Here is a 12,142-nt window from a genome sequence, read left to right as displayed (position 1 = left end):
GGAGGCCCTAGTCACACGACATTTACATTTAGCTTCTGGCTGCACAAGGGTGGTTTTTACTTCCTCTAGTCCAGAATCAGTTTCAGGAGTGCCATCCCTATCTTTAGTTACACCTGTTCACGCAGAACATTTTTCGGAAAGTTACATGCATATATGTCACTGCAGCAGTACTCATTTATCATTTTGACAAATCTTTGCTATCCCTGTGATCAGATTTGAGTTATTATGCTTAATTCATATTATATATGAAATTGCAATTGCTCATTGTCACGGACCAAACAATAAGACAATTACTTTTTGTATCGTATGTGTGTTAGGAGTTTTCATATGATATTCATAGCCAATTTACATTTTAAATTAAGAACCATTTACAGTGGGAATCTGTGTACCTGCCTCTACAAGCAACAATTATGTATGACGTTTGTGTCATAGAGGTTTGTTTGTAACGCCACAAGTGACTGATGCTTGTAGAGAGTAGTATACATACTCTCTCTGTAAATGGTCCGCAATTTTAAATGTAAATTGTTTGGCAACACTATATGATGACATTTAACACACGTAAGATAGAAAGTATTATTCTTTAATTATCTGGTATTGACTATGAGTTATTGTAGTTTCAAGTATGATCCTACATAACCACAAGTTTAATCTGATCTGATGACCAGTAAAGTCAGATAACTTGTAAAATATAGTATACGAAATTTAAATTTTTTTTGCAACATTTTGTCTTGTTCTATTGGAAAGTCAGATGTTACATTTTTATATAATAAAACAGTCGCAACCGCATTACGATCTTGATTTATTTACTGGTGACCTGTTTCAACCAATATTCTGGTCGTCATCAGGCTGCTTACTACATAGGGGTCTGCTGAAGCTGGCGAGGAGAAGGCGCCAGTCTAGGGGGCATGTAACCACTGCTACGGTTATATTGCGGTGGTCACATGTCTCCTAGACAGGCGCCTACTCCTTGCAAGCTTCAGCAGACCCCTATGAACTAATCAGCCTGATGACGACCAGAATATTGGTTGAAACCGGTCACCAGTAAAATAAATCAACATCGTAGTGCGGTTGGCATTATTTTACATAAAAAAAGCATTTGAATCATGTTGTTATGTTGGATATGCACTACTCATACAATTTGGAAAATTTTGCTTTGTGAAGAGTTGCATCTGAAGATGGGGCTAGCAGCCCTGAAATGGATTTCACAATAAAGAAATATAAAGAAAAATCATTCTCACAGCTAGAGATTAATTTATTTACAATTGCAGATCATCACACAGCTGCATTCCTACCGTCCACTACAACGGAAAGTCAAACTGTAAAGAATACATTGTTTCGATACTTCCTCAGGAGATGATAATATTGACAATTATTGAAACAGAGCTCGATGAGCTCAGTCAGCTGAAAACCAGAGAGCTTGGGTAAGATTAGCCTTTACCCCGCAGCTTGGCTTGTGCACATGTCTGACACATACTGCACACATTTCCTCCTCTCCTCACTATGTGTCCACCTCATTCCCATCTCCACTGCCCCACTCTTTCTGCCTCTTCATCTCTTCCTCTTCTCTCTGTCCATATCCTCTGTCCCCTCTCTTTGACGATATCTTCCTGCCCCTCACTCTGTGCAAATCTTCTTTCTCTTTCTCTTGCTCTTCCGCCATCCCACAACCTCTCTACACCTTCCCTCAGCCTCCTGCACCTCTCTCTGTCCATTTCCTCCTGCCCCTATGTACTTGTCCACCTCCTCCTTTCCCTATCCATTTCTTTCTCTCCCTCTCTCCATCTATCTCTTCCTCCCCTCTACCCATCAATCTCCTCCTACCCTTCTCTGTTCCTCGCCTCCTTAGCCTGTCTCTGTCCTCATCTTCACCTTCACTCCCTATCCTGTACCCTTCTGCCCCCTTACCCTGTCCATCCTCCCTCTGTGCATCTCACACTCCTCTCAACCTTACCCATTCACACGTGTTTCTTCTGCAAAACAGGTCGAGGAAGGAGGCCAATATGACCTGCCTGTTGTGCAGGGCAGCCTACATAGGGGTTAAAAAAAACATTTTTTTGCCCCTGACTTATAGGCTGACGTACTAATCAGTTCTATCAGGCAGACCGATATTATTCCCATACAACACATATGTCAAGCAGGGCAGCCTATATATCAGGGGCTGAAAAAAAACAGTTTTGCATTTCCAACCCTATTGGAGCTAGGGCAGTATGAGCCCCATGGTGTTGAAAGTCATGAAGTTTGCTGTTTGGATGCAAAGTTTGGCTGAAATCGACCAAGAGCTTTTGGAGGAGATCCTTGACATACATATGGACATACATAGAAATATACACACATTGCTGCTTTATTATACACTAGCCTTTACCCTACAGCTTCACTTGTGTAATCACTGGACACATACACTCCTGGAAATTGAAATAAGAACACCGTGAATTCATTGTCCCAGGATGGGGAAACTTTATTGACACATTCCTGGGGTCAGATACATCACATGATCACACTGACAGAACCACAGGCACATAGACACAGGCAACAGAGCATGCACAATGTCGGCACTAGTACAGTGTATATCCACCTTTCGCAGCAATGCAGGCTGCTGTTCTCCCATGGAGACGATCGTAGAGATGCTGGATGTAGTCATGTGGAACGGCTTGCCATGACATTTCCACCTGGCGCCTCAGTTGGACCAGCGTTCGTGCTGGACGTGCAGACCGCGTGAGACGACGCTTCATCCAGTCCCAAACATGCTGAATGGGGGACTGATACGGAGATCTTGCTGGCAAGGGTAGTTGACTTACACCTTCTAGAGCACGTTGTGTGGCACGGGATACATGCGGACGTGCTTTGTCCTGTTAGAACAGCAAGTTCCCTTACCGGTCTAGGAATGGTAGAACGATGGGTTCGATGACGGTTTGGATGTACCGTGCACTATTCAGTGTCCCCTCGACGATCACCAGAGGTGTACGGCCACTGTAGGAGATCGCTCCCCACACCATGATGCCGGGTGTTGGCCCTATGTGCCTCGGTCGTATGCAGTCCTCATTGTGGCGCTCACCTGCACGGCGCCAAACACGCATACGACCATCATTGGCACCAAGGCAGAAGCGACTCTCATCACTGAAGACGACACGTCTCCATTTGTCCCTCCATTCACGCCTGTCGCGACACCACTGGAGGCGGGCTGCACGATGTTGGGGCGTGAGCGGAAGACGGCCTAACGGTGTGCGGGACCGTAGCCCAGCTTCATGGAGACGGTTGCGAATGGTCCTCGCCGATACCCCAGGAGCAACAGTGTCCCTAATTTGCTGGGAAGTGGCGTTGCGGTCGCCTACGGCACTGCGTAGGATCCTACGGTCTTGGCGTGCATCCGTGCGTCGCTGCGGTCCGGTCCCAGATCGACGGGCACGTGCACCTTCCGCCGACCACTGGCGACAACATCGATGTACTGTGGAGACCTCACGCCCCACGTGTTGAGCAATTCGGCGGTACGTCCACCCGGCCTCCCGCATGCCCACTATACGCCCTCGCTCAAAGTCCGTCAACTGCACATACGGTTCACGTCCACGCTGTCGCGGCATGCTACAAGTGTTAAAGACTGCGATGGAGCTCCGTATGCCACGGCAACTGGCTGACACTGACGGAGGCGGTGCACAAATGCTGCGCAGGTAGCGCCATTCGACGGCCAACACCGCGGTTCCTGGTGTGTCCGCTGTGCCGTGCGTGTGATCATTGCTTGTACAGCCCTCTCGCAGTGTCCAGAGCAAGTATTGTGGGTCTGACACACCGGTGTCAATGTGTTCTTTTTTCCATTTCCAGGAGTGTATATGGCATATATCTCCTCCTCCCCTTTCTGTGCCCACCTTTTTCTCCCAAAACACCTCTGTCCACCTCATCCACCCACTTCTCTCTGCTAATCACCTGCTCCCCCTCTCTTTGGCCATCATCTCTGCCTCCTCTCTGACCACATCTCTCTCTCTCTCTCTCTCTCTCTCTCTCTCTCTCTCTCTCTCTCTCCCTCCCTCTCTCTCCCTATCCCCCTACCCCTCTTTCTGTAATCTCCACCTCCTACTTCCCCTCCCACTATCCAGCCATTTGTCATCCCTGTCTCTGCACATCTAATCCTCCCCATACTGTCTCTGTTTGTCTCCTCCTACCCCCTATCTCCCAATCCATCTCCTTCTCTGCATCCCACTTCCATCCCTCCTTTCCCCCTCTCTCTGTCCATCCCCTCCTGCCTCCTCTCTATCCCCTCCTGCCTCCTCTCTATCCCCCCTGCCTCTTTCTCCGTCCATCCACATCTTTCCCTCTCGCATTCTCTGCAGCTCCTGCCCAATCTCTGTCCATCCCCTCCCCTACCCATGTCCATCTGTATGTGTAGCCCCTGCAAAACAGGTAAATAATGCCTGTCGTGCAGGACAGCTATATATGACAGGTATGGAAACTGGTTATTGCCCCTGATGTACAGGCTGCTCTGCAAAGCATGTTGATAAATCAGGCCAATACTATTCTAACACATCTTATGTGCAGGGCAGCCTATTTGGCAGGGGCTTACGCTTATGTCTGTATCTTTGCTTCTGTTGAAATTGACTCCGAGCTTTTGAGAGGAGGGCCCAGACATAAATACCTGCACAAATGTATACATTCATTGTGCTTTTATACATAGAGAAAGATGTGGGCTGTGGACTGTGGACTGAGTACTGACCTCTGCGGCGGGCTTGCCCGCCATGGAGACGCACTCGAGCTCTATCTCGCGGTCCTCGGTGGTGACGAGGAAGTCTCCCTGGACGATGCGCGGCCGGTCGGGCGGCACCAGGACCGTCAGCTGCGCGAACTTGGAGCGGATGCCCGGCTCCCCGTTGGCGCCGGGCCCCACCTGGCACTGGTAGCGCGCGTCGTCGTCCAGCATCACCGGGTAGATGTCCAGCGAGTAGTCACCTGCCGGCACACAGCGCCTCGCTCACAAAGCCGCCAAATGCTGATGAGGAAATTATTCGTCACTGTGTGTGACACACACTCCAGGGCCAGCAGTCTGTTATCACCATATCAGAATCAGCTCAATTAGATACTGGCAAGCCTCTGAGCTAGGCCGTTATATTCCTACATGAACTAATTTTGATCATAATTTAATTTGTGATTTTGTGCAGCAACATCGTATGAGATATACCAAACAGACATGAATGATATTCCGGGATAGAGGCATTGTCTGTTATTTTTACTGTTAGGGCTAGCAGTTGATGCAGGAGTAAGTAATTTTCGTCAAGATGTTGTTTCCTATTGTAAGCAAACCCTATGCGCTAAGTCTGAACGGTCCATCGTGCATTTATATACCGGGTGATCAAAAAGTCAGTATAAATTTGAAAACTGAATAAATCACGGAATAATGTAGATGGAGAGGTACTAATTGACACACATGCGTGGAATGACATGGGGTTTTATTATAACCAAAAAAATACAAACGGTCAAAAAATGTCCGACAGCTGGCACTTCATCTGATCAGAGTAACAATAATTGGCATAACAAAGTAAGACAAAGTAAACGTGATGTTCTTTACAGGAAAAGCTCAATATGCCCACCATCATTCCTCAACAATAACTGTAGTCGAGGAATAATGTTGTGAACAGCACTGTAAAATATGTCCGGTGCACGTCGGTCGGCCAACAGTGGCCTACCGCAGACCGACACTTAAGAGACACCAAATACAAATCGACATCGAGAGACAGGCCTGTCATATGGCACTGACTTTTTGATCACCCGGTATATATACTATATATTACTATATATATATATATATATATATATATATATATATATATATATATATAATCAGGAAGTTCTGGCAGATACAAGAAGCCAGTACCTAGCAGTCCAACGTAACTGAGAAACCTGCCCAAAAAAATGGCTCTGAGCACGAGGGGACTTAGCTTCTGAGGTCATCAGTCCCCTAGAACATAGAATTACTTAAATCTGACTAACCTTACGACATAACACACATCCATGCCCGACGCAGGATTCGAACCGGCGACCGTAGCGGTCGCGTGGTTCAAGACTGTAGCGCCTAGAACCGCTCGGCCACCCTGGCCGGCCAAACCTGCCCAAGGCTGTGCAGATGAGCGAAGTTAGATTAGCTATGGAAATTACAGACCTCTGTGCAATCGATCGTTTTAAATGTCCACACTGGTATGCGAGTTCTTTTGCTGTCAAGTCACATTTTCGTGGCTGGTAAAGTCAGTGTCCGGTCCACGTGGTCCTGCCCTGAATGTACCGTGTTGGGACAGTTTAACTGAGAGCTATACGCACCAGAAGGTCGATAACAGTCTGCCCTTTAGTCGAAGAAACAGTTAATGATCTTGATGCTTGCTGGATGTGACAATCAGATCATCCAGTTCATAACTACGATTGTACCAGGACCACCGACGACTGCATGCCGCCACTATAGTAATCTGCCTTGTGCGATCGTTAGATAGTATGTCTCTCGCTCGCCTTCAATCACATATTTCATTTCTTCTCTTTGTACGTGTCTTCTTACTCCTGATGTGTTTCGTTTTCCTTACTTGACTAAGGAATTTTCCCGGTCTAATAATAACCATATTGTAATCAGACGCTTTTACCGTTTACTTCAGTGTCGTTTTACCTTCGTTATTAATTTATTTGTGGACCTTGTATCAAAATATACTTGTTTAATTGTGCCTGCAGTCCACTCGTATTTAAGAAGCGTTATGCTATCCTCTTCCAGTATTTGGCCAGCAAGGGAAGGAGAGGCAGTTACGTACATTTCCTGAGCAGCAGACTTCTCGCCGATGTCTTACATTAAATGTCAAACCTCTGCACACTGTCTCATGAAGTGAGGGCATCTAACACTGTTAATGGTGATCCCTCCGTTGGAGAGGGATGTTAAGCTCGGCAGCTTTCTTAGTGCTATTCGAGTCGATTATGCTACGTGTCGACAAAATATTATCAATCTCTCGCTTTGCTCAACACCGTACTGCCCGAACATGACACTAAACTATGCACAGTTATGCACTTAAGCAACATTTCAGACTCAGTTCTCACACACCGAGTGAAAGGGCGCCGTCTTGTGCGGAGGAAAAGAGCCGTTTCCAATAGCTTGATTGAGCTTTCCTGTTGGTATCACCTAGTCGACAATGCCACATGATCCTTTTTTTTCTTCACTATCACTTCATTTAAATGATAAATACCATTTTCTGTAAATCGACCTACGAATACCGCTTCTGCTAGGTCACGTAAACAATCAAATATCGATTCTAGCAACGTGGTTCGGGTTTCCGAATTTCACGTCTACCGTATTTGAGTCCTGACGGCGTTCTCACTTTGCTACTCGTTTCTCAAAATGATACTTAAAGTGGGCGAAGTGATCTGATGTGGAATGAAGGAAAAGACGTTCTCGACTGACGAAGAAGTTATTTATTTCCTTTATTTCACTGAAGAGAAGCAAATTTGATCTTTAAAAGGATGGTAAGTGATCCATAAATATGACAATTTCTTGAATTAGAAAAAAGCAAGTTGATTGCAGCCTTCCTGTATACTGCGCTAAGTAATTTGTAAGCGGCCATTTATCCTGCACAGCTTACTAATCTATAAACTTCCTTTCTAAGCTCCTAGATGGAATCAATTGTTGTTGACAAGCCATTCCGTAATTTTGTGTACAGGAGTAGGAAGTTTTATTATCCAATCTAAGTCTCCAAAATGTTTGAGTACAATGATCTTCCACCAATGACCACTTCACAGTCCAGTGTGATATAGGCGGGTATAATAAAACAGTTTATAATGCATTGATTGGAGTGAATAAAATTTTTAAACATATTCTCTTGTCCAATCTCCTCCTCACCCTGTTTACTCGTTCATTGATTTATTTAAAAAAATTAGAAAAGGATTGATAATCTGCCTTCCTTGTGGTGACGAAATTGAAACAGCTGATTTACAGACAACATTCGCGTAAAACAACTGACGCTTGGACACACGATATTTGATCTAGCTAGTAAAACCTATTATGTAAACGCTACAGCGAAAATCGGTCTCCGAAATACGGTTTGTGTGGTATGCAGCCAAATATGTGTCTAAGCACATTTAAAATAAACAGGTTAACGAACTATAGGGTCGAGAGAAGTAGTGGCACCAAAAAGTTCGTGGCTGATGGTATCAGATTACAGACACCCATTGCCGTAGTAGCTACTTCTAAAAATTCATGTCGGTGCGCGACACTCCGTGAAACACTCGAGCAGTACATTCAGTCTCGTTGTGGGGATTACTGTCAGATTATCTGCATCATTTGCGAAGCTAGTAAAGGTACCTTACATACTTTGGTAGATCGTGACCTATTTGTGATCAGGTCTTGCAATCAGGTATCGGAGATCTGCACAATGAAGCGATGCTTTGCATCTGAAGATAGATGCTTTAGAACTCTGACATTATGTTTTAGAAGTGGATAATCGAGAATATGTTTCACATATGAGGTGGGTGAAGAACTCCGAAGCTTTTTATTTGGTGAAACGATTAAAGAAAGAAGACAGCAGATACTAAAAAAAGTAAAGTTGTTTGGTATGATCGGCTTGGAGACCCCTAGAGCCCTGACTGACTTTCCTTCGCACACACTGGCGGCTTTCCTTCAAGAAGTGTGATTTGTGGGTTAAAAGTGTCTATAGGTGTGTTGTGGTGTCATGTTTGCGTTTTAAGATGACCGCCCACATCTTCCACTTATCGAACAGTATCAAGTGAGCTCCCAAGCCTAACATCCCCATCCGACGGATGGATCACATCAACAGTGCCACATTCCCTCTCTCCGTGAGACGCTGCTGAGAGGACTGAAATTAATCCAGAACACTGGCACAAAATCTGGGGATCAGGAACATTACGCCATCGCCTCTCCTTCCCTTTAATGGAAAGGCAAAGGGAAAATTAGAAACAGCGCTTGATGTTCCCAAGCAAATTACCCGGCCAAGTATTGGCCACGCCCGGAGTTACTTAACTTCGGTGATATAGCGGGAATATGGCAAAGCTGTTGGCTGCAGGAGGTAGTCACAAATACACTACTGGCAATTAAAATTGCTACACCAAGAAAAAATGCAGATGATAAATGGGTATTCATTGGACAAATATATTATACTAGAACTGACATGTAATTACATTTTCACGCAGTTGGATGCACAGATCCTGAGAAATCAGTACCCAGAACAACCACCTCTGGCCGTAATAACGGCCTTCATACGCCTGGGCATTAAGTCAAACAGAGCTTGGATAGCGTGTACAGGTACAGCTGCCCATGCAGCTTCAACACGATACCACAGTTCATCAAGAGTAATGACTGGCGTATTGTGACGAGCCACCATTGACCAGACGTTTTCAATTGGTGAGGGATCTGGAGAATGTGCTGACCAGGACAGCCGTCGAACATTTTCTGTATCTAGAAAGGACCGTACAGAACCTGCAACATGCGGTCGTGCATTATCCTGCTGAAATGTAGGTTTTCGCAGGGATCGAATGAAGGGTAGAGTCATGGGTCGTAACACATCTGAAATGTAACGTCCACTGTTCAAAGTGCCGTCATTGCGAACAAAAGATGACCGAGATGTGTAACCAATGGCACCCCATACCATCACGCCGGGTGATAACCCAGTATGGCGATGACGAATACACGCATCCAATGTGCGTTCACCGCGATGTCGCCAAACACGGATGCGACCATCATGACGTTTTAAAACAGAACCTGGAGTTATCCGAAAAAATGACGTTTTGCCATTCGTGCACCCAAGTTCGTCGTTGAGTACACAATCGCAGGCGCTCCTGTCTGTGATGCAGCGTCAAGGGTAACCGCAGCCATGGTCTCCGAGCTGATAGTCCATGCTGCTGCACACGTCCCCAGCTGTTGTCTCAAGGATCGAGACGTGGCTGCACGATCCGTTACAACCATTCGGATAAGATGCCTGTCATGTCGACTGCTAGTGATATGGGGCCGTTGGGATCCAGCATGGCGTTCCGTATTACCCTTCTGAACCCACCGATTTCATATTCTGCTAACAGTAATTGGATCTCGACCAACGCGAGTAGCAATGTTGCGATAAGATAAACCGCAATCGCGATAGTCTACAATCCGACCTTAATCAAAGTCGGGAACGTGACGGTACGCGTTTGTCCTCCTTACACGAGGCATCACAACAACGTTTCACCAGGCAACGCCGGTCAACTGCTATTTGTGTAAGAGAAATCGGTTGGAAACTTTCCTGATGTCAGTACGTTGTAGGCGTCGCCAGAGGCACCAACCTTGTGTGAAGGCTCTGAAAAGCTAATCATTTGCATATCACAGCGTCTTCTTCCTGTCGGCTAACTTTCGCGTCTGAAGCACGTCATCTTCGTGGTGTAGCAATTTTAATGGCCAGTAGAGTAAAAATCTGTTTTCTCTAAAACCTATTTCGGGCTTAAGTTCATCATCAGATTATTCTTGCTTTACGTGAATCCAAAATTAACAGAATTCTTCAGCACTGCAAGAGAAAAGACCGGAAGATCGATAACCAATTATGCGTGATAGAAAATACTGTCACAACGAAATGACAAGCCACTTATTTCAAGACGAAGCGTTCTTTCGTACTGTTAAAATGAAGGAAGGGTGGTAGGTAGGTTAGAAGTTAAGACGTGTCGAATCAAGCTCATTGAAAACTAAACACTGCTCACTGTTGTCTAATGTGGGACGAAAAAAATGGTTCAAATGGCTCTGAGCACTATGGGACTTAACTGCTGAGATCATCAGTCCCCTAGAACTTAGCACTACTTAAACCTAACCAACCTTAGGACATCACACACATCCATGTCCGAGGTAGGATTCGAACCTGCGACCGTAGTGGTCGCGTGGTTCCAGACTGTAGCGCCTAGAACCGCTCGGCCATTCCGGCCGGCAATATGGGGCGAAAATCAGCTTTTGAATTGTTCTGGAAACCGTCCCCAAATTCCCTTATAAAGTCAAATATATATGTCTCCAGACTTAAATTTGAACCTTGTGTCTCTGAACTATAGCGCCAAATCACTCGCGTTGATATGAATATCAATACGTTTAGAGAAACATGTTCGGCATCCCGTACAAGACATCAGTGGGGAAGCTACAGTGTAAATGTCGCGGAAGGCAAACTGTTGTAGCCGAAGTTCGCGGGGAAAGAATGGTGTGTTAGGCGTGAGCGCCGTGCAGTTGGCCGCTGTTCCTAGTGGGGGGACGCGAGAGGCACAGGTGTATCTACCGGCTACTACGCTAGCTGCACGAGGGCTCGTGCAAAGAGCGTGGAGCTCCCAAAATGTCACGCGGCACAGCGAACGCGCAGGTTTTCCATGCAAATATCGCTGTCAATAAAAGCGTACTCTACATTCGCTCTCGGCTCAGCTAATATTGACTGCGCCCTGCTGTATAGTGAAACGCTGATTGTACGTTATTGAACGCGCCGCTCTCGCTGCAAGACGCGAACAACAGCGCGAGTGTACCTCGTAGAAACATTCTACGCAGCTGTTAACTTCGTGACTGAAACTGATTTGGCGACATAAAGCGAAGAAATGCTACATGAAAGGTAAATTGGGATACAGAAGAACAAAGTGGCAATAAAGAAAATAGTGAAACATTACCGTTCTGTAAACTGAATTTTTTCGGGTAAGGAATTTAGAAAGGCCAGAAAAGTGAAACTGTTGTCAATGGAGAAAAAACGAAAACTATAGCGAGAATGATAGCGATCTTTCGGAAAACGGCTCCATGAGTACCTTCTAATCTGAAGCGACTTCCCGTATTTTTACGTCATTTTGCGCAGTTAGTTCGCTGAAGATTCTAAACTGGAAATTTGGCCAGATGCTTGTTGGAGTTCCGTACAATATTAATTATGTATATAGATAGTTCATCCACCCCGGGAAACGAGAATGTCGACGAAGTTTGCCTGTCACCGATACTGATACTCGAAAGATATCAATTCCATGAATTCCAAGACTTACGAGAATGTTTAACGTTGAAGTCATGTACGTAATGACAAAAAAAATTTTTTTTCGTGTAATGTAATTAGAGAGTCACTATTTTCGTTCGTTTTCCTTTACTTGTACTGTGAAACCTTGCTTCTTACCAAACTCCACGATGATAGGCCAACGGAAAGTAACCTATAGTGTAAGG

General features: G+C 45.5%; 1 protein-coding gene across 5 annotated transcripts in view; it reads right to left on the bottom strand.

The window, feature by feature from the left end:
• LOC126266784 (irregular chiasm C-roughest protein-like) overlaps positions 1 to 12,142 on the bottom strand; it is a 1,732,081-nt gene that overhangs the window by 25,903 nt on the left and 1,694,036 nt on the right. For all 5 annotated transcript variants that reach the window (XM_049971325.1, XM_049971326.1, XM_049971327.1 and 2 more), the window contains one exon: positions 4,700 to 4,932. In XM_049971325.1, coding sequence (XP_049827282.1) covers positions 4,700 to 4,932 — 233 coding nt within the window. The remainder of the gene's footprint in view (positions 1 to 4,699; positions 4,933 to 12,142) is intronic.

This window comes from Schistocerca gregaria, chromosome 4, assembly GCF_023897955.1.
Source record: "Schistocerca gregaria isolate iqSchGreg1 chromosome 4, iqSchGreg1.2, whole genome shotgun sequence".
In the NCBI taxonomy this organism is placed as follows: Eukaryota; Metazoa; Arthropoda; class Insecta; order Orthoptera; family Acrididae; genus Schistocerca; species Schistocerca gregaria.
Note: the sequence above shows the minus strand (reverse complement) of the source record. Positions and strands in the feature narration are given on the sequence as shown.